At 38.8% G+C, this 23444-nt stretch overlaps 2 protein-coding genes across 8 annotated transcripts in view; one reads left to right on the top strand and one right to left on the bottom strand.

The window, feature by feature from the left end:
* The first annotated feature begins 1416 nt into the window (after window positions 1–1416).
* Window positions 1417–21753, top strand: CCDC110 (coiled-coil domain containing 110). Of its 6 annotated transcripts, none has more exons than XR_006104206.1 (8): window positions 1417–1597; window positions 1711–1803; window positions 5349–5401; window positions 7386–7451; window positions 10154–10264; window positions 12302–14360; window positions 19217–20935; window positions 21204–21227. XR_006104206.1 is itself a non-coding variant. In XM_042469773.1 (8 exons), the coding sequence occupies exons 1-8, from the start codon at window positions 1576–1578 to the stop codon at window positions 21321–21323; spliced, it is 2598 nt and encodes an 865-aa protein (XP_042325707.1). In that variant the 5' UTR covers window positions 1417–1575; the 3' UTR covers window positions 21324–21753. The 6 variants fall into 6 exon arrangements, 5 of the variants coding, with proteins under 5 accessions (XP_042325707.1, XP_042325708.1, XP_042325709.1 ...); XM_042469773.1 differs by having other exon boundaries at window positions 20862–20935; window positions 21204–21753; XM_042469774.1 differs by having other exon boundaries at window positions 7386–7442; window positions 20862–20935; window positions 21204–21753.
* C5H4orf47 (chromosome 5 C4orf47 homolog) overlaps window positions 5561–23444 on the bottom strand; it is a 30730-nt gene continuing 12846 nt past the window's right edge. The window contains exon 9 of one of the 2 annotated variants that reach the window (XM_042469780.1): window positions 5561–5600. The gene's annotated coding sequence lies outside the window, so the exon portion shown is untranslated. Of the gene's footprint in view, window positions 5601–22336; window positions 22484–23444 lie in introns of those variants that run through there. The other variant, XM_042469779.1, reaches the window with a different exon arrangement.

The raw sequence follows: 23444 nt of genomic DNA on the forward strand, positions 1-23444 counted from the left end.
CGAGAATCTAGAGCTATGCTTTAGCATGGCTCCTCCGGACCTAATGGTCCATTTCCCACAACATTTCACAATGTAAACATGGGACGTGTGTGGCCGAGCAACATCATAGTGTATTAAAAATTGCAAAAATTTATAACTGAGGAAAACGTAAACTAAGAGACACTGCAATAGTTTGCTAAGCCTACTTAGAAGGACAAGATTCTGCCCAGCTCCTTTGCTGAGTTCATTGAGTGTTGATGTTGTTGTTAGTGTTTATTTATATAGCGCCGTACGTTCTGCACGACTCTTCAGAAAGTGATCAAAACATTATAAAACCTGCCTGGTTAATAGGGACCTTCTCAACCATTTCATAAGAAAATTGCTTTTCAAGGTTTGGCAAAAGTATAAAATCAGTCTTTGCCCCCAGATCCCGTTCTGGGCCTCTCCAAAGGAGGCATTATTTAAAGACTCTAACCCTCTAGAGTCACCAGCTCTTAAAGTATATGTCATTACTGTTTAATTACTATTAAAATTCGTTATTGAGGTTATTATTTTTATGCCACCCTCTGTGAGACAGCTCAGATGGAGACAGGTGGATGAAAACATTATTCTTACAATAAATAGTAATTAACAATATACTATTTCTATAGTAATTAAATAGTAATTAACAGTATCAAATAAACTATTTTATAGTAATTAAATTGTAATTAACAATATTAAATGTACTATTTAATAGTAATTAAACAGTAATTAACAGTATTAAATATAATTAAATGGTAATAAACAATATTAAATATACTACTTAATAGTAATTAAATAGTAATTATTAAATATGCTATTTAACAGTAATTAAATTGTAATAAACAATATTAAATATACTATTTAATAGGAATTAAATAGTAATTAGCAGTATTAAATATGCTAACAATAATTAAATGGTAATTAACTAATTAAATGGCCATTAATAGTAATCAAATAGTAATTAACAATATGAACTAATACTATGTTGTAGTAATTAAATAATAGTAATTCACAGTAGCAATAGTAATTAAATATGAATAGTAATTAAATAGTAGATAGCCATGCTAATATTGTGTTTGCAGTAGGGTCCTTAGCCATTTATTATTATTACTGTTATTATTTTGCCACACCTGCAGTGGCTAAAAGGGCAGTGATTCTATGTACAAACATAAAAAACAAAATTTCAATCATATTCGTGTAAATAAACTACTGAGAGTTGCCAAAAAGCCCTTTAATGCCTTATAATTCAGACCTACAGTATTTTTAAAACGGTTTCTGTCAGGCCTCATAAAGATGCCCAAAGAAGGCTTCCATTAGAAAGCCCTAGGAAAAAAGCCCTGTAGCTGTAGGGGCGGCTGGGGGCCTCCAGGGGGCGCAGGACCAAGAACGTTAGAGTCACAATATTATTTACGACGAGGCTCTTTCGCTCCAGCGCCAGTGGCCCCTCCCCTCCCCGCCTCGTCGCTATGGAGACTCGTTGCTCGGCAACGCCAGGTGCGTTGTGGGCGGGGCGGAGGCTTGGTCCTCGGGACCGTTTGATTGGGGCAAAGAGCGGGCGGGCGGAGACGAGGCGCAATGAGAGCCGGCGTTGGCTATCGTGAGTTTCGAGGAGGGCGGCGCTGGTGAAAAGTTACTCGGGCGGGAGGGAAAAAGAGAACTGAGGTTTATTTTTAATTTAAGATAATTAGGTTAATCTTAACTGTGTTGCAGGAGCCCGTCCGTGCGACCCGCGAGAGGAGAAAAAGAAATGCCCCCCTTCCATGGCGGCCCCTGCCTCAAGGAGCCAGGAGACAAGGGCCACAGGTGGGACACCCTCTCGCCTGGAAGCCTCACAAGTTCAGAACCCTATCCCTAAAATGGCGCCTTCTTCGCTCCCTTTTTAGCCTTTGGGCTGAGGGGGCGGGGCCTTCTCTGATTGGGCTGTGACGTCACCCCTTGCAGGCAACACTGTGACGTCACTGGTGTCTGTGTGAAGAAATAGTTCACCACACACTTTGGTTGTTGTGTGCCTTCAAGGCCTGTTTGGAGCTCTGAAACACTCACTGAAACATATATTCATGCTTTGGTCAGAGTTAAAATGGAGGACATTCCCCCAAAAATGTAGGACATGGCCAACTGAAACCATAGAAACATACATTCATGCATGTAGGTCGTGACCAAATAAAAGCTCAAAACACAGAAACATAATAAATTTAAGCTTGGTTCAGTGTTAAAGTGGAGGGCATTCCAGAAAAATGTAGGACATGGCCAAATAAAACCTCAGAATGCTCACAGAAACATAAATTCATGCTTCTTCATCAGGCTCAAAATGGAGGACATTTTGGAATGCCTGCTAGACAGAAGGTTGAAATGTAAGGCCATGTCCTGGAAAAGGAGGACATCTGGCCACAATGATCATGGGGTTTGGGGGTTACTTGGCAAGGTTTCTTCGGAGGTGTTTTGCCATGGCCATCCTCTGAGTCTGAGAGAGTGTGACTTGTGCAAGGTCACCCAAAGGAGTTTAATGGCAGATCCAGGGTTCAAACCCTGGTTTCCAGAACCATAGTCCAGTGCTCAAACCAGTAAACCACACTGACTTTGTGACCAACATTTAGTGCCTTTTTGTATCCTTGTGTCCACTTTCAAGGAGACATATTTTACTGCACTTGCAGGAACTTCAGTGGGAGAAAACATTAGGGTTGCCCTGTTCACATAATTCAGAACCCAAGCCCTGGGATGAACCCTTCCAGTTATTTTGAGGGACGCTTTTGCATTTCCGTTAATGCTTTTCTGTGTTCGGCAATAAGCATCATTTTTGTTAAAATTTTAAATCAGTTTTAAAGGTTAACAAATTTATTACAGCATGGGCTTTCAGGGATTGTATTTCACTTCATCATATACAGGCTCGTCCCATAACAAATGTGTTAGATTTTAAGGGGACAGTATTGCTTTTAACCCATTTTCTAAGGAACTCCCACCTTTTCTCTGTCCCTCATGGTGTGTGCTATGTTTTTTTTTTCTCTCTGCATCACCACAGATCACTCATCTCCAGTCTATTGATGGGAGAGTTTGATGACTGGAAATCTTGTTAGTATTTTTTTAAAGCCTTTTTATCCTGTTCATGGCAACAAGACTCCCAGAAAAAAATTACAAGGTTCAGTAACAAGTCAGCCCCAGCCCTAAGACAACCTAAGAGATGCAACACACAAAGAGGAGGAAGAAGGGGAGGAAAACTCCTAACTCTTGCATTGGCTCTTAATTTTCACAAGTCTTCTTTCACGGGAGGGAGGAGGAAAGCTGCAGTGGATGGGTTAAACCTGGTAGTGTGGTATAGTGCTTTGACTGTTGGACAATGGAGATTATCAGACAGGGGAAAAAAGCTGGGAGTAAAAGCCATACTCCTGGCATAATCATATGATCGCACTGAAGATTTTCAGACAACGTTGTGCGCATCCAGGACTTATTTCGTGAAGATCCACGAATGTTCCTGCAATTAAACCATTCCCAGGACTTCCCCGTGAATGGTTTGTTGCTGGAGCATTCCTAGATATTCATGGATTAAGTCCTGGATAAGCATGACATCATCTGAAAATTTTCAGTGCAATCACGCTATTGTGACCTTTTATTCTTGGCTCTCCCCCCCCCCCCCATCTCCTAGGACTCTGGGATATTAGGATTAAGATCACTGCTCACCCATGGAAACCCTCTGGTTGACTTTCGGCAAGTCACACTTTCTCACCATTAGAAGGTGGTAGTGGCAAATCTCATCTGAATAAATCTTCAAAGATGTAGCCATATTAGTCTGTAGAATCAGTATATAGAGTATATTTTATGTACAGCTCTGTGTAAACCTACAGCGCTTTATAAATAAAGTTTAATAATAATAGAGAGATCTTGTAGCACCTTTGAGACTAACTGAAAGAAAAAAGTTGGCAGGATGAGCTTTCCTAGACTTAAGTCTACTTCCTCAAATGCACATGAGGAAGTAGGCTTAAGTCTAGGGAAGCTCATCCTGCCAACTTTTTTCTTTCAGTTAGTCACAAAGGTGCTACAAGACTTCTCTACATACTGAATACATCTTGTCAAAGAAACCTTATGATAGGGTTGCCATCACCCCTATTGGAGTTGAGTTGAAGGCACATAGCAACAAGAAACTCTGGCAGTTCCCTTCCCATAATATTCTTCCTGGAGGCAGAGGAAGCAGCCTCTCAATTGTCTTGGTCCCCTTGAATACTGGCAGAAGCTGGTGTGTGCTTCCTTTCATTTCTGCAGTCACAGGGGAAACGGTCTATTGGAGCTGGTTTTTCTTTCTGGAAGAATTGGGGGTGGGTGGAGAAGGGAGTGAGCAAGGGAGAACTTTGGAATACTTGTAGTATATGAAAGTGTAGGGAAAAACTGAGAAGAAGTATTTAATAGAAGCATAGAAGTGGAAGATGCTCCATGGGCTATCAAATCCAATCCCCTGCTCAATGCAGGAAAACATCCCCAGCATCTAGCATCTTTTTGAAAACAGCCAGAGAAGGAGACCCCGTCACCTCTCTAGACACTTGGTTCCAAACTGCTTTTACTGTCAAGATGTTCCTTCCAATGTTCAATCACAATCTTATCTGTAAAATCATTAGACCTGGTCCCACCATCTGGGGCAGCAGAGAACAAATCTGCATCCTCTTCTCTGTGACAGCCCTTGAGATATTTAAAGAGTGCAGTCATGTTACTCCTCAGTCTTCATCTTCACCTGTGATTTTATGGTCATTGAAGAAAAATACTGCATACTAGCTCTTGCTGTTCTCTACTGAGAAATACTGTATATACTCGACTATAAGTCGGCCTCACGTATAAGTAAAGGGCTTGTTTAGGGATCAAAAGTATGTATTTTGATATGACCCATGGATAAGTCGAAGGTAAAACTTAGGGGTGTGTAACAAAGGATTAAAAGGATGAAACAAAGGAAAACAGTGCCAGAAAACTTTAAAATTCCAGCAGGCATAACTGTTTGTAATCATACTAAAGGTTTCATGGATGAGAGATGATTATAAAGGGGGTGTGAGCACCTCCAGAACAGATGACACTTGCCTTTCACCAGTGATTTTTTTTAATGAGAATTAAAGTACAATACAGTACTGACATCGGCCCGTGGATAAGTCAACTCAGGTTTTTGGAGTCGGTTTTTTGACTAAAATTTCTAGATTTAGACATGAGTATATACAGTAAACCTGCACCTAACAGGTTCAAAGTGTGAGGATTGAAGAAGGCTAATTCTACCATGATAATTTTCAGTGTGGGGACTCTGGCTCTGGCTAGGTATGAACATTTAAAGCCAGAGGCTTATTGACACTACATCTACAGGATTTGTTTAATTGATTTTTCAGATGAATCTGCTTCAGGAGTCGATAATCAAGTCCAGCCACAGTCAGCATTAAAAGTAAGCTTATCTGTTCTGCATGGTGAAGACACTGTCTGTTCTGGATAATGAAGGTGATATGAATTTACATAAATGATGCTAGGAAAAGGGAGATCAGATTGGATTTTTATCTTAGTGAAGTTATTCACTAAGATAAGTTATTTTATCTTGTTCTTAAAATGGGACCCAAGGCAGCTCACAGAAGAAAGTCAATTAAAACCTAATAATACAATTTTTAAAAAGAATTAAAATCATTGCATTTAAAACAGTATAAAATTATTTTAATGCACACAACAGTTAAAAACATAAAACGCCCCTCCTCCATAAGAAGCCTATACCATACCTGGGAGCGATTACAGATTAAAATTGCTGTACATGTACTTCTGTACATTTAGGTACCGCTGTAATGAATTAGGTTTTATTCTGGTAGGTTTGAGGTTACCAGCACATCATGACTTTAGGCTACAGATATATTTGTGTTTGTTTTAATTAGAGACATAGAGAGAATTGACAAAATCATCATTACTCTTCTACTTGTAGCATACTTGCTGAAGGCAAAAACACAGGTTTTGTATTTGTCAAGCTGTTCAACATTTTTCATAATAGTAGAAATAAAACAAGGTTCACCTCATTACCTTGTTCTGCTAGAGCATTTGGATCACCTACTCTAAACATATGTTCACCTTTCTTTGGCAGAACGTATCACACAGAATCCAATATGCATAATTTGTTATAGTCAACAGAGCAGAATGAAATGAATCACAGGTATTTCAAAAAAATTACAGATGTATATTAAGTACTGTACTGTAGTTAATACAGCTCTCCCTCTGCGCTCTCCTTCAGCATCAGTCATTTGTATTCTCACTTTAGCTGCAACTGATAGAAATTTTGTGGACATTGAACAAAAAAGTCCAATCACTTCTGTAAAGGAATGTATGCATGAGGGAAAACACCAATAGGATTATGATCTCTGAACACAGTATCAAATTTGGAGCACACTATATAAGATGAAGTCCCAGTCTATTAAAACACAGGATATCTATCATCTAAAACATAATACAGAAAAAAGCAGCAACTTTGTGTTAATGCTTCTTCTGGAATAGCAGAGTTTTATCATCTTTTAAAAGTTCAAAATAATCAGTGGAAAGAAGATTCAACCATGATCTTTTGTATTATAGAAGTTTCTGAACTGCATATCACTTTTTAGTACTCCTTGAACCAGAAGGTTTTTGCCCGTGTAGTTCTCATAAGAGAATTTGCATTACAAACTAAAGCCCCTGAAGGAAACTAATTCATCCTTATGATCCAATAATAACTATGGGAGTCTGATCAGTTAGACTTGTAGATCTTAGCTGGCACGCTAATGTAAAATTCAGCTTGGTTTCAGCAAGGATGCTTAATAACAGAGACCACCTAACACTTAGCCATCCTTGACTTTTAATAATTCTATTAAATTTAGTTGGATGTGACAGCTATACCCCAGGTTTGAGATATGATAAACATAATAAGAATGGCTGATCATCACTTTCCTTTTTTAATACATCAACTCTGAACAGAACAGTAAATTGATTGAAATATCTGCTATACTGAAACTACAGTTCTGGAATCAGAGAACATAAAGTCCTCACTCAGTCAAATAAATAAAGAAAAGTAACATACTTTTTCCTTAATGACTGAAACACCCTTATTGATCACTCTCTTTCAGTCACCCACCTCTTAAAAATCTCTTAGCCTATACCTTTTTGTATCCTTATTTGGGAATAAGTCTGATTGAATTCAGTGGGACTTGCTTCTGAGTAAACATGCACAAAATTGCATTCTCAGAATGACTATACACATGCCATTCATAAGATTTGGTGACACCTTCCTCCTGCAGACTAGAATAGCTTGCACTTCTTGTTTTATGGCCTAATAAAAAAGCAATTGGTGATCACAATCTAGGCATACTAAAAAAACCTGACAGTGAACTACCTCAGCTTACATTAATTATTTTTCCAAACTGCAGATCTTGCAACAGCAGCTGGAATCATTCCAAGCCCTTCGACAGCAAACACTGCAGAATGTAAGCACGGTAAGAGAAAACTATAAATATCAGTAAAACAGAGCAGTGTTTTATTTATAAGAAGATAGTGGACTCAATCGTTTCCATATACAAATCTCAGTACATTTTTTAAAATCCCAATAATTATTTTGTGCTCACCTGTTCTTATAATTGAGCTTTCCCTCCATTCTTTCCATTTTAAATAAAACTTTATCATTTTTGTGGTTGTATTTTCTCTCATACTTACACAATACACAGTTATGGGGGGGAAATGTGAGAACTTGACAATTTGTGTTAAGATTTATAACATAATTTTGGAGACACTCAAAATTGGAATACTGGTTGTCTACTGGCATTATCTCCAAGTGGTTAACTGGCAGTTCTTGATACTTCATCCTGTTAGTTCTTTGACTAATGGAGGTATGGACAACCTATGGCCCTCCAGAAGCTTTTAGCTATTGCTCCCATATTCCCTAGCCAGCATAACCAGTAGTGGTGGATTATGGAAGCTGAAGCCCCAAACGAACTGGAGGGACACAAACACTCATTTCTGGACTAATTTAAAAAGTTCAGTATTCCAGATGAAAGCCAGTAGTACTTAACTCCTGAAATAGCATGTCTTTTGAGAGAAAGTTTGGAACAGAAGAAAGACACAGCTAACCTTTCCCTTTAATAAACTATTTGTATTCTACAGTACCCCTCACCTCATCACCTTTGTTTTAATATACCAAGCTCCATTTTGTCAAACAGAAATGTAAGAACCACCCTGCTGTACCAGCCGAAAGTCATATCTAGTCTAGCATTCTGTTCCTATAGTGGCCAACCAGATGTCTATGGGAAGGCCACAAAGTGGTCCTGAAAGCAGCTACTTAGTTTACTTATGACTCTTTGTGTTCTTGAAATTCCTTGTTAGGAGCACCTGCCTATTGATTATTAGATCCATCTCCATATATTCAAAAGCCAACCATGTCATGTTAGAGCAGAAGTCAGGGATGAGAAGAAGAAAAATGGCTTGCCCTTTGCAGTAAAGAAACTGAAATAGAATACCTGGAGAATGGTGTCTTCCGACCCTACTTCTTCATGTCTTACTTCTTAACAGCAAACTATTGCTAAAAAGCAATTGAATGTCTGAAATTAACAGCCAGAATTTAAAATCCTAAATTGGGGCGAGGAACCATAGGGATGTGTTCCTGAACCTATGCCCTCCAGTTGTGTTGGACCAGAACATTCAGCATAACCAGCTTGCTGAGATGTTCAGAAATTGTAGTCCAATAAATTTAAGAAGGCACAAGCAAATTTAAGAAGGCACAAGCTAAGAAAACATTGGCACTGAGGATAATGGTATGGTTACTGGATATAAAAGAGAATAGTAGTTTTAAAAGTGCAGCAGCTTAATACAGAGGTGGGGAGCCTTTGGTCCGCCATGTTTTAGCCTACACTTACTTCTATCAGCCTTATCCAGTATGACAAATAGACAGTGTGTGTAGTAAACCAAAACATTTGTATGACCAAAGGTTTCCTGCCCCTGTTCTAAATACTATGGAAGGCATTACAGATATTAAATCCATGAAATTTAGGTTCAGCATAAAATCCAAATTGAGTAAAATTATCTATAGTGAGTCGAGCTATACAAAATGTCAAATTACTCTTCCTTATCTGCCTCCAGTGATATTCACACTTATCTGATATTGTTATATACCTGGATACAGATAAGCATTGGAACTTTCCTTTGTGAAAGCAGAAAGGGATTGGCTATGCTCAGTAATTTTCCCCCCCTTCAAACTGAACCGGTAAGGTTTATTCAAAGACATAGCTGTGTTAGATCAGTATGCAATGGGATAGTGTAGCAAAAAGGTATTGTAGCACCTTTGAGACTAACTGAGCGAAAGAAAGAAGTGGGTAGGCATAAGTTTTTGTAGAGTTCAGTCTACTTCCTCAGAGGCGTGAAGTGTCCAGGAACAGACCTTTATAAGCAGGCTATGTGAATAGCAATAGAAATGCAAAACTAGTGGGTATGGTTATGGCATGACAGGTTCAGTTCTAATGATGGTCCTTGGGACAAAGGCAGGAGAGAGGATGTTGCTTAAAAACAAGGTGAATATATAACCATATGAATGTGGGTGGCTGTTGCTGGAATGTAGTGTGATGTTGGCTGGCAGCCAGAAGAGAGATGTGATGAACTGGCCAAGAGTGCTCTCATGAGACGTGGGGAGTTAAATAGCATTATTATATGTGTAGGAATTATATGTGCCAGTAAACCATTCTCTCTGTTCAACCCATTGTTGATGGATTATAGAATCATAGAGTTGGAAGAGACCACAAGGGCCATCCAGTCCCAACCCTTGCTATGCAGGAATACAAAATCAAAGCACTTCTGATAGATGGCCATCCAGCCTGTGTTTGAAAACCTCCAAAGAAGGAGACTCCAGCACACTCTGAGGCAGCGTTTTCCACAGTGTGAAGGTTTATGTCCTAGGTTATCATGACTATCTGTTGGGTTGTACATGAGAGTTTGATGGATTTAAAATCTTTAAAAGTTGTGATCTTATGTTTACTTGGAGCAAGCTTAGCTGAAATCAATGGGACTTGCTTCTAAGTTGATATGCATAGACTAGCACTTTTAAAAACAAACAGGGTCCTACCAGAATGGCTTACAACAGATATACAAATGACAAAAGAACATACATGCAGTGAAAACAGAAGGCTGATAATCCTACTTCATGCTTCTTTAGGTCCAGTCTGAAATCAGCGAAATACTTAACAAAAATATAATTGATATGAAAAATTCAGAATTGACTCCAGACAATTTATGCTTGACCAGCACACCTATCAATATTGCTGTGGTATGTTGTTTCTTTTCTTTTTTTTACTGACAAATGTGTTTTGTGTTAGAAGTGTTTACTGAACTGACATTTTCTGGGAAATAAACATGGGATCCTAGACGCAAAAAGAACCAAAAGACTATATTTTCCATTACTTCTGGCATTAATTCATAAAATATAAATCAGTATTCCACAAGCAGACAGAATATCTACAGTAAGGGGATGTTTAGACAGTAATTTACTAAGATTTACGTGAATAAGCCATCACATGCTATTGGCATGTAAGAGAGATTATAAATGGCAAAAGCAAGGAGAATTCTAGACATAACTAGCTTTTTGTAGGTTTTTCTGGCTGTGAGGCCATGTTCTAGAAGACAGCCTCACAGAACACAGCCTCACAGCCCTAAAAACTCACAAAAAATTATAGATGCTGGCCATGAAAGCCTTTGACTTCACATATCCTCACAATTGCTCTTTAACATATTTTGACATATTTCTTACAGTGATAATTTTAAACAAACCAGGGCTTTTTCACATGCTTGGAAATAATGCAGCAGATTCTTAGCTACTATATGACATGTCAGTAGTGTGAGATGTCAGTAGTGTGAGACAGATATTTTTGGACTACAGGTCTCTAATCCTTAACTATTGGCTTTACTAGCCAGAGCTTATAGGAAGTGCAGTTCAACAGCACCTAGCAATTACAGGACCATCTATTTCCTACCCTTGCAGTAATGATTAAGTCTGCTTGCTTACAGTGTAACTGCCTATTGACAGTGAATCGCAGAGTTTTCTCTAAAATCAGTTAATTTATACATGGAAGAAAATATTTTATAACAATACTGCTCTGAGATGTCCATATTGGTGTATGTTGTTATTAAATTGTTAAAATGAAGCACATTCCAGTCTGGCTGATGCCTTTATGTGGGATATGGCCTGGGAAAGCCATGTGAGTAGTTTTGTTGAACAGCAGTGTAAGTATAATTTTGGAAGTGTTAAAAGGTTGTTAGAATGAACAAAGCCCCCTTTTTTCATAAGAACAAGTAAGAAAGACAAAAATGGAAAGCTGCAACATAAAAAGAGCAATAACAGGGAGGCAGCAGTATATAATAGCTGCATGCATTATGTAACAAAGAGTGGATCTAGATTTGGTTGATATAATTTCCTTCTTTCATAACTTGCATAAACTAGTTTAGCACACTCCCTTTTAATGTGGCTTATCCCTGATGGGATAAAGGCGCATTTATTTTTAAAACAGGTTTTATCACACTCACCCATGGCCAGGCAAATGAAGCCTGGATGCCAGCCGGGCTTTTTCTGCAGCTTTTCAAGAACGGGTTTTTTCCATTTTTGAAAGGGCTCAGGATAAGCCCGGCATCAGGTTGTAAATGGGATGCATTCGCGCAGCCACAGGCGAGTGTGATAAAAACCTGTTTTAAAAATAAATGTGCCTTTATCCAGTTGGGGATAAGGTGCTTTAAAAAAGAGTGTGCTAATCCCCTAAGGCAAATAATTATGTTAGTTTGGATATTTTAAAAACCAAACACACCACATCTTTTCCTGGAAACTAATACAGTATACAGCTATATATGCAGCTGAAGAAATAGTAGAGAATTTGATCAAGAAAATGGTAAATAATAAATCGGTTCCCTAAATTACTTCTTACCTCTACCTAAGCTGAAAAGGCAGAATATTAAAACTGTCCACTGTCTTCTCATCTTTAATGTGCCTCCATACTTGTGCATGCACACACAAAAAGTAAGGCAAGAAAAGGAAGGCAGAGATTAGAATTCAAAATGTGGAAGGAAACATACTTCTAGCATATTTTCAAATGCTGTTTAAACTGTTTCAAGGACAGATAGGTGCAGCAATCAAGAAGCAGTTGTTCCAAATCCCCTTGATGTATTTTTGCTAGGTAGGAAAATCTATATAAATGTTTAAAAGTAGCCACCTATGCAGTTTATTGGTGGTGCTGAGCTATGACTTTTCTGTTGCTGAATAGTTGAGGCATCAAGTATCTGTTCTCTTTCTCTCTCTCTCTCTCTCTCTCTCTCTCAGCCAAGAAGATATCAAGAAGCATCACATTTTAAGAAGCAACTTCATTTTGATAACAGGCCTGCTACCAGTCACTGTACGGAAACTGATTTTAGCACTGTGTTTGGAAACACAATTGTAGATGAAAATATTTTGTTAAAATATAAAGCAATTGGCAAGTCAGAAAACTATGCCCAAACATCTAGAAATAAGCCTATTCTGGATTTAAATAATGATCATGAATTGAAGAATTCTATGAACAACATTTCCTCTCCATCTTTTGTCAGCTTCAAAACAGATGACAGGACTCATCTAAGGAAGAACAAAAGTTATGATAACGCAAAAGTGTCTATGGTGCTCCATAAGTTTGATGAGGAGGACGAGTGCTTGACAGAGAGTGTGAGCTTTTCTTTCAAGGACATGCAAGAGGAGAGTAAAAAGGCCCCTAGGTACATGCTGAACATTCAGAACACTCCTAGTGTGTGTTGCAAAGACAATGATTCTGGTTACCTGTCTGAACAAGATGTAACAGAAAAAGCAATTAATATACCAAATGAAGAGTTGAAATCTAAGAGAATTTCAGACATGAAGGATTCAGTTCACGAGTCTTATACTGCCATGGATTCTTCTAAAGAAAATAATAAAAGTGCAGGACAAACAGCATATGAGAGAAAGTATAATAAAGAACCTCTAACGAAAGACAGTGCTCTGGACAAGCTCCAGTTAAATTTCTTGTCCAAAGCAGTAGTAAGAGATAATTTATTATTTCCAGAACCCACAAAAGATGGACAAGCAGAAAAACAGTATCAGTTGCTTATCTCAGATTATGAGCTTCGAAATGGGGCTGCTCTGAAATTATGTGATGTCAACTCTGTGTTAGATGATTATGGTAAAAAAGCTAGGTTATTACAAATGCTTGAAAGAGAGTCTGAACATACTCAGAAAATGAACCTTGAACAGGAAAATATAGATCTTGGGAACCAATTGAAACCTCTTACAGACATTATACAGTGCCTAACAGAACAAAATTTAAGATATAAAAAGCAAATTAAGGATTTGTGTGATGACAAGAACAACATTCAAGAGAAGCTAGTTAAGTCAGAGGGAGACTGCAAAGAATGTCTTAAAGAAGTCAAAAGGCTACTGAAGAAATGCAAGGAACTTCAACAGCAAAATGCAACTCTAGAAGAAAATCAAAATCAGCTTTATGCTCAGAATCAACGTATCATAGAAGACATAAATGATTTTCAGGAGAAAGATCAGAAAGCACAAGAAGATCTGGCTTTTTTCACAAAAGAAAAAACTGATCTTACTTTGGCCTTGGGAACCTTGGAAAAACAGGTGTCAACATTTCAAGAAGAAAATAAAACACTCGGGGAGGACATACATCAGCTTGCAGATACAAAAGCCTTTCTGGAAAATGAGCTTGGAGAAAAACAGAAGGAAATACAGCGACTGAAAGAAAATGAGAAGACAGTAGCATCCAATCTAAAGTCTCTGTTTAAGAAGGTGCAGTTGCTTAAAGATGAAAAATTGAACCTAGAGGAGAAGTTGCAAGAGGCACTCAGTACTAAAGAAGTCCTGCAGAAGGAGCTTGTAGAAGCTCAATCTAGAAGAGCTGATGCTGAGGATAAACTTGTGAATGAATGCAAAACTGCAAAAAGAGAAATGGGAGTTTTGAATTCTAATTTGTCCAACATAGAAAGAGAGTGTGTGAGGCTGAGAACAATGGTAGCAAGCATTACAGATGATAACTGGGTTCTTAAAAAGCAACTCCATGAATATAAGCAGGAGGCCTCAGAAGATAAAAATAAAATAAGACAACTGAGTGAGGACCTCTTACTAAAGGAAAATAAAATTCGTTCTGCAGAGAATGAACGGGATGTATTAAACTTTGAAGCACACCGCCTCCAGAAGAATAATGCTAATCTCAGGGACCAAATTATTGCTTTGTTCAATGAGCAGTATAAGCAAAGGTTCCATTCTGAAAGCCTAAACGGAAATGATCAACCCAATAACCCCACTGGGATTTGTGAAGAAATACCTAGTTACCAGCATGTTTCTTTTATACATAACCCATCAGGTATGTTTGGTTTCATGCAGAAAAATCAATTTAAGTCAATATTTGTGGGAGGGAGAAGACTAAATTGATGTACAGTGGGCCCTTGGTATCCAGTGGAGTTTGGTTCTAGGACCCCCCATGGATACTAAAATCTGTGGATGCTCAAGTCCCATTATATAAAATAGTCTAGTATAGCGGTGTCTCCTAAAATGGCAAAAAGCAAGATTTACCTTTTGGAATGTTTTGTTGTTAAATATTTTCAAGCCATGAATGGTTGAATCCATGGATGCAGAATCCATGGATACAGAGTGCTGACTGTACTTCTTATGTCTAAAGAAATGCTTAGATGATGAGAAACCAGCAGCAATGTCTGAATTTTTAGGGCATAATCATTTGGCTTGGAAGAGAATTCAGGAGAGCTCTTTCCATTCCCTCAACGGCATATGTATATCATTTTGGACCAGTCATTACTTTTTATGGGAGCCACACCTCCCACATACTCATTTAACGGTCCTTCTACTCAATGTGGCCCTATCCCACAAATATTCCTGACTAGAATGTGTGGCCCAGCCAGGAAGAGTATGAAGTAAGGCACTCCTGCGTGCACATCTGTGCTTGTGCAGCTATGGATTGTGCCCTTGGTCTTTAGATATTTTCAGACATACTCAGCAATGAGAACTGGAAAACTAAAGTTAATCCTTCCAACAAACTCATATTTTCCTGTAACGTGTTTGTATGTTACAGCAGCCCCTGAAGCCCCCACCAGTTCCCTAAAGACTTCTATATATTTCTTAACAAAATAATTATTTTTAAGCAATTTGGGCCTCAAAAATTTTCCCAAACCCACCAACATGTGCAAATGCACAAAAAAGGTCCTCCCCAGCTCCCCCAATCCCTCAAGTACTGTATCTCTTTTTCCTTCCAAAATGGCAACAGGAAGTAACATAGTTTCATGTCTGGTTGCCATTTTGGAGGAGAAATACAGGGAAGCAGGAGTATCTTGGCATGTTCCTGAGGCATGATCCTTGTCTTATTTGTAGGTACTGCAGACTGTCTCCTGAAATGAACACCTTCTTTGGTTTTGATTTTTAAAGAACGTTGTCTTTTTTTCTAGGCAATTCCAGGCAAACTCCAACAATCACTCCTTCCAAGAAACTGTAATAAAAAACTCTTTGAAAACAGTTTTTAAACTTTCCTATCTAATCAGTATTATTTTTTTCTAAAGCTTTTATTAAATATTTGGGAGGATGGTTAACAGGTAATGGACAACAATTAAAGTTACAGTTTTTCTTGTTTTCACATCACATTTTGCCTCATGCTGTGTGGAATATATTTTGGTGGTTAAATAAGCAATTACTTAGCCTGATGAGCTAGGACAGCCTATAGAACGTTTGCAATAATTCCTAGAAAGAGCATGAGGAAAAGGCAGCACATTGAGACTCATTTATATATTAAAATACATCAGTTTAATCTAATATATGGCTAGTATCCTATTTTATCTGAATTGCTTCTGAGCACAGACTAGATGAAATAATAAAAAACCACTCTGTTTTACAGTAAATCCTATTCCATTGTTGCAAAATCTGGTAGAAGCAACAACTAATGGTTGTTTAAAATGCTTTCACATTCAGTCCTATGCATGTCTACTCAGAAATAAATCCATTGAGTTTCATGGGATTTACTTCCTGTTAAGTAAACATAGGATTGAAACTTTGTAGCATAATCTCAAAAGGTACTACTCTAGCATATCACCTTTTTCTTTAAATGGTAAGATGTACACAGGGCCCTTCCTTTACGCAGGGGATCCATTCCAGATCCCCCCCCCCGCGTAAGGGAAATTCCACGTATGCAGAGTGCGCACCACAGGCGCACACCCCATTACTTCTTCCAGGGCACACCAGGGCTTTTTCATATGCTAAAAGCCCTGTATGTTGTGCCTGCATATGACGCGTGCGCACTGTATCTACTTCTGCATCAGTGCATAAATATATTTTCCCTGATGTTTTTTTAAACATAGTCATATATTATTTCCATATGAGCACTGCAGGGACAATGCTCTGGTTTTAGAGTGGATGGAGTGGGCAATTAGGGGAGGCTAGGGAGTCACATTAGCCCCCTAGGACACCTTGCAGGGGAGTGCACCCCTACCAAACGCACACAAACACCCTCTACAAAAAAACCATTCCCTAATGTTTTTACTCCATTGCCCCCCAATACCCTCTAGGGCAGTGGTTCTCAACCTTGCTAATGCTGCGACCCTTTAATACAGTTCCTCATGTTGTGGTGAGCCCCAACCATAACATTATTTTCGTTGCTACTTCATAACTGTAATTCTACTACTGTTATGAATCTGTTTTCCAATGGTCTTAGGTGATCCCTGTGAAAGGGTCATTTGATCCACAAAAGGGTTGCAACCAACAGGTTGAGATCCGCTGCTCTATGGCATGTCAGGGGCAATTTTACTACATTTTGCTATGTTCTCACATCTCCCATTTTAGGCCCACAGGAGGTCTTTTTTGAAAACAGGAAGTAACTTTTGGTTTACTTCCATTTTTTATAAAATGGTCTTCCTGTACCAAAAATGGCCCACGAAAAGCAAAACATGGCAAAAATGACTCCCCCATCCCCTAAAAGCCATTTGGGGGCAAAAACTGGGGAGGAGGGGCACAGAAATAGCCTGGTAGACTCATGCAGACTATGGGCTGCACTTTGCCCATGCCTGCTCTAGGATCACAATATCTGATACATTAGGAGCCCATTCCCACTTGCAGCATAACCTGGTTTCTGATTCAACTTTGCTCCATGTGGGTAATCGATTCCAAAAGGTGTCTTGTTCCCACTATGAATCAGGATCTTTTCATTATGCCAGTGGAATCGCCTTTTTAGCATGATTTTCATCCCCATTAATTTTCACCGATTGAAAATAAATGTCAATCATTGCGGCAGCCCAAGAGGAAAGCAGGGACCCGGTGGGAGGATGAAGGCTAGGGGAGAAAGATAGGGGACCCAGAAAGGAAGAGAAGGAGGATGGGGGACCCAGACAGGCTGGAGAAGGAGGAGGAGGAGATCGGGGGACCCAGCAGGCTGGAGATGGGGGACCCAGTGGGATGAGGAGGACAGGGAACACGGCTTGGTTTTATTAAAAAAATTAAGTTAATTATTTGCAAGTAGTTGCTAAGCCATTCTATCAATTCATCTATTACTTGTATTAAAAAAAGGGCACCCATGTCACACCAACAAATAAAAAGGCAGCACTGGGGTGTGGGTGACATCTCCAAAAAACTGAGGAAGGGTGGTAAATACCCCTCTGGCATTAGTCCCTCCCCTTCAGAATGATGTGATTCTGATGTGTCATTCCCACTTATTAAACATGCTTCAGAATCAATTCTTCTGAAAAGAACCTCTTTTAAACTAGTGCCTGGAAAAACGGGGGTTTTGCCTTTGTCATGACAGGAACATTGCGACAGGAACCACTTTCCAAATGGGAACGAGGTTCATTTAAACCAATTGGCGATTTGCTCCACATGATCCTTCCATATTTGCGGATTTGATATTTGCGGATTTGATTATTCACGGATTTCATTAATATGTTCTCTCTAGGACTGTCTAGGTCCTCCAGTGCAACTCTGTGGTCAACTTTAAATAAAAGTTGCACTGAAAGACCATTTGTAGCTACTCCAGTGCCATTCTATGGTCAGTGTATGTTGGACATTGACCACAGAATTGCACTGGAGGACCTAGAGATTCCTACAGAGGTGTCCTTCAGGTAAAAAATGGTGTTTTTGTTATTTGTGGTTTTTCCATATTCACAGGGGTCTTGTTCCCCTAACCCTAGCGAATATGGAGGGACAACTGTATTTCATAGTGGGAATGTGCTCTATGTTTGTCTGCAGAAGACATTTCTCTAGTTTACAAAGCACATTGTTTTCAGCTTGTTGGTTTCTTTTGATAACGGTACCTAGCTTTGGAAAACTTGCTTATCTTTGGCATTTTTTATGTTCTTTGTTTTTTCTTGTCTAATCTTGTATCTATCTATACAGTACATTAAGTATACATAAACATCTATAAATTGAATAGTGTCAGTGATTAACCAGATCCAAACAGTAGTAGTGCTTTCCTTACATTTGCTTAAGCCAAATTAGAAATCAAGTATTTGATATGCTAAATACTGCAGGAGAATGGCATAGACAGGTGTTACTGCTGGCATCAGAAGAATCTTGATCAGAACTATGATGTGTATATAGGCAATTTTAGGGGGTATTCTGCCCTTTAGTTGACCTCGACTCATGGCAACCCTATGGATGAGACATCTCCAAGACCCCCTGTCCTCCACTGCTCTGCTTAATTCCTGCAACCCTTTCCCGTGACCTTCTTAACAGAGTCCATCCATCTGGCATGTAGTCTTCCTCTCTTCCTACTTTCCTCCACCTTTCCCAGCATTATTGTCTTTTCCAGTGAGTCCTTCCTGCTCATGATGTTTCTGAAGTACAACAGCCTCAGTTTGGTCTTCTTGGCTTCCAGGGAGATTTCCAGCTTGATCTGCTCTAGGACCCATTCGTTTGTCCTTTTGGCAGTCCATGGGATCCTCAGCACTTTTCTCCAGCACCACATCTCAAATGAATGGTTTTCCTACCTTCTTTCTTAACTGTCCAGCTCTCACATTCATACATGGTAATAGGGAATACAATGGCTTGTATGATTCTGACCTTTGTGCTCAGTTGTATATCTTTTCATTTTAAAATCTTTTCTAGTTCTTTCATAGCCACCCTCCCCATTCTTAATCTTCCTCTGATTTCCTGACTGCAGTCCCCATTTCTATCAATGTTTGATCCCAGGTATGGGAATTCTTTTACTATTTCTATTTCTTCATTGTCTAGGTTGAACTTGTGAAGGTCGTCGATATACATTTGCTGTGAAAAAGTAGCTGATACTAATTCATCTAGTCAGTATCCACTCTATGAAAAAAAGAGTGGTGGGATTTCTCTGTTGGATACATGTTTGGACATATACCTACAGATCTTCACATGATCAGAATCCCTGTCTGCTTGGAGGGTGTGATGACCTGGAAGCTTATGTATAAGCAGTTTCCCACACATTGGCTTTCTCAGTGCAGGTATTTCTGCCAGTATAGAGAAATTCATAGGAGGACAGTACCATGCACATGATCTCAGGGGTACAGCCAGTAGCATGGTATCACTATTTGTTTCTCCATGCCCAACCTCTACATGTGATGAACAATTTAATAAATATTTGTACTTGTACTACTTGAAATATTTTGTCCCTGAAATTAGAAATGAATAACACCCCAGGCCTAATGGAGTAATATGGGTACTAATTTGTTTGAATGTGATGTGTCTAAAAATAGTTGTTGGAAAGAAAACCCAAATCAGTAAGACTTACTTCTAAGTAATAATGGCGAGGATCAGACTGCAGTTTGCTATGGGGTTGGCAACTGTTTCAAAGAGCACAGTGGACAGCTGAGAATTAGAACATCTTGTGGCCTTAAAATTTTCCAGAAGTGGCTTAATGCATTTTCTATGGGTATGGTGCCTACATTAGATACTGCATATTATGTGCTAATCCACATCCATGCTATACAGCAATTTTAGTTTTATACGATTTGTGTGTGTGTGTGTGAGAGAGAGAGTGTGTGTGTGTACACACGTACACACAGAGTACTCTGAGAATTACATTGCAGATAAGCAGTCACTTCCTCTATCTTTTTTAGATCTCAAGCAAAGAAAAAATATTTTAATAGTATGGGTTTATTTTTGGCAGGATGCGCGTGTTTAGTATTCATTTTATTCACTGAGTTCTTGAAAAACTAAATGGGTGTCTGGGAATTTCTGACTTCATCAAATTCACAAGTTTTGAAAATATCGTTTTCACCATTATAGCCCTGTTCTCTTCTGTGCTATACTCTCTCCTATATGCATTCCTCTCCCTCCCTGATAATTGGTATGGCATGAATGGGAGTTGTGAAGGTTGCAAGATCCCCTGAAGAGCATTTCATGAGTCTTTCAGTTTCAGAGACACCGGGTGGCATTACTGAGTCACAGAGCACAAGGGTAAAGGGCCCTAGGTCAAGTATAATAGAGCCAAAGAGCTCTGATCAACAATAAAGATACAGCAATTCTCTATATCTGCAAATCACTAATAATGCAGATGAGCATTATACTGAAATAAATAAAAGTTGTGTTGTTGATTTTTTTTAAAGAAGAAAAAAATAATGCAGATGAGCAGATCAGCCTGTTGCCCGAGGCGGGGGGAAGTAATATACTACATAAAGGGGTGGGGTAATAAGTTCCATCATAGTGCAGAAAGAGGTTTTACTTGGGCAGTCATTACTCTAGCATTTCCGTCTACGTACATCAATGCCAAGCTTGGAAGGGCTTACAGATGTTACCTATTTGGTATCGGATCTTCTACTGACACTTTCCATCCCTAGTGAATTGGTACACATAGGGTCTCTATATAAGCTAGTGTTGGCAGATTGCTTCCTCTGCCTTCTTTATTTGGCAGGACTACTGAATGGTTCTAAGGAGAATCTCTGTGTACCTAGTGCAAAGCAAGGACCTCGGAAAAAGAAGAGTCAGGTACTGCACTGTCCTTTAGTGACTTCTTTTAGAAATGTATCCTACTGTGCTTATTGTATGCCTCATAGCACATTGCATATTACTTAGCACATCCATCTGTTCCTAAACATCTGTAATGTAGAGAACAGCACTTACAGTACTTGCCAAGAAGGACAAGCTTGTACTAAATTGCAATGTTTGTGAATATTCCATTGCAAATGTTTAAACTGGTTAGTTCATTAGATTTTAAACTATTTTAACTACTTTCCTAACCTTTCCAATTTGCTAGAGTGTGGAAAAATTGCTGAAATCCGAAGGAAAATGGAAAAAGAAGAACTATTTCTGGAGACAAGCAACAAGGTCAAGGTGTACAGTGCTTTTTCGGTTAGTTGCACCACATCCATCATAAGATAATCAGGGTTTCCAAGTGGAAGAAATGTGCTCCCTTTGCTCCACTACTTAGTCTTTGAGGGCTGAGCATACAGATGTAAAGAACTAAATGTATTTCTGATGACTACCCAAGATAGAACTATTAGAAATGCATACAATATACATACACACCTAGGGAACAAATTAACCTGAGGTTGTGAATTAGGAGGATAACCCGACTTCCACGTGCACACATATTTATTTATTTTAATTTATACTATTATCTCCTTTATTTTAGAGTGAGTTTTTTTAAAAATGGAACATCTGTTATAGCTTTCAATGTTATTTACATATTCTGTGGTAATCTAGTCTTTGTAATTCAGTACACTGAATTAAAAATGGGAATAAGCAAGCATGCCTGATGAAATGTAAACCTGAGTACTGTATTGAAACACAAACCAATCTTAACTTTAAAATTATGTGTAAAAACAACAAAGAGTGTTTGTTTTTTGCTGTCTTTTCACTCCCTAATGCTAGTCTGAAAACCATATCCTATATCTCCTACTTAGTTATGAATGCATAATTAACACCTCCAGGCCTGAGCCCTCAAATCTACCTTAACAATCAGCAGCCACAAAAGCAATGGGGGTCTGTTCTGCTGGTGATAAGGGTGCAGCACCATGACCTTTACAGCCCCTTCTTTCCAGTGAACAAGACTGCTACACCAAGAAGGAGGATCCCACTGCAATTCCTTGGCAGAGCTTGGCTTGTCAAAGGGGTTAGAAACATCCTTTGGTGCTCCACAGCAAAGCACACTATCCCTGAGGGGGGGGGGGTATTTACAATCCTGCCTATTGTAATGCTCATAAATACATAATATGACAGAATATGGAGCAGTTACAGATCTGTAACACCAGATTATGAACCTGTAAGTGGAATTCAGAATGCCAGCCCATTTCTTTATTGATTTGATTTATATCCTACCTTTCTTCCAAATGGGGCCCAGAGTGGCTTACAATACAGGTTAAAACAAAACAATATGTAATACAAATGTTTAAAAAGCAGTAGTCAGTTTAATTAAAACATTAATTTAAAACAACAGATAAAACACATTTGGGGGGGGGGGACATCCAATGCACATCCTCCTTCCCCAACCAGGTAAAGGCTGGAGGCCTGTTTAAATAGGAAGGTCTTTGCCTGCTGTTGGGGAAAAATTATAGTCATTAGATAAAAACAAATCTAAAGTAGATCTTAAAGGCAGGCAATTGTAAAACTGTCATCCAATTAAAGAAATTTGGCGATCAATCATGTGTGTTTTAAATGAATTAAAATTATTTATAAATTCAACTATAATAAAGATAACAAATATTTTTAGATCCTTGGGATTTTGTCACAGGAGGAAATGTTCCTTCCAAGATTGTGCTTCCCACCTAGAGTTTTTCTAAGTTCATGATTAGAATCTGCTATGCAAAGACAAAACACCTTAATCAGGGGTGGGACATTTTAACTTATCAGAAGCATTTTAAATCTAATGTTAAATGAACAATGCAATCAAATGTCTAATAATGTCCACTTGAATCAATGGTACTCACTCTCAAGCAATGATGCCTAAAAATAGCATTCCCTCCCAAGTCAGCATGGTGTTTTAGATAGGTTGGGATGGGAACATGAAGAAGAAGGAAGATAGTCAGATTTGCTGTGCAATCTTATTCCTCCTTACTCGGTAATAAGTTTTACTTAATTCAATGGGACAAGCTACCAAATATGAGTGTAGGGATAGCCATCTTGGGAAAATAAATACCAGGGCTGCTGGATCAGACCAAAGGCCTGTTTAATCCAGTACCTCTCCCCCCTACAATAGTTGATATCACTGGGAAGCCCACAATTTGTTACCAATTTGGAATTTGTACAGTTATAGTCATGACCAATAGCAGCTTGATGCTTGCTTCTTCAGACACACTTGAAGCCTTTTCCTTGAATTTTTAACATTCATTCTCAAGTGAAAATGTTTCTTACACTTCACAATGCAGAGCCTGTACCGTCTGGCACACTTGTGCTCTGTTCCAGTTCCTGTTACCATATTAGGTTGTCAGAAAACAGTGAGGAGGCAAGCTCCACAACCCACATGCTCTAGGATGGTCAACTGTTTATTCAGTGTTAA

This window comes from Sceloporus undulatus, chromosome 5 (assembly GCF_019175285.1).
Source record: "Sceloporus undulatus isolate JIND9_A2432 ecotype Alabama chromosome 5, SceUnd_v1.1, whole genome shotgun sequence".
NCBI classification, from domain to species: domain Eukaryota; kingdom Metazoa; phylum Chordata; class Lepidosauria; order Squamata; family Phrynosomatidae; genus Sceloporus; species Sceloporus undulatus.

What these genes read in the sequence shown, in the direction of transcription:
- CCDC110 (XM_042469773.1), top strand. Translation starts at nt 1,576, where the DNA reads ATGAGAGCCGGCGTTGGCTATC. An exon ending in GAGAGCCGGCGTTGGCTATC is followed by an intron (nt 1,598 to 1,710) that starts GTGAGTTTCGAG and finishes ACTGTGTTGCAG; the next exon opens with GAGCCCGTCCGTGCGACCCG. An exon ending in CACTGCAGAATGTAAGCACG is followed by an intron (nt 7,452 to 10,153) that starts GTAAGAGAAAAC and finishes ATGCTTCTTTAG; the next exon opens with GTCCAGTCTGAAATCAGCGA.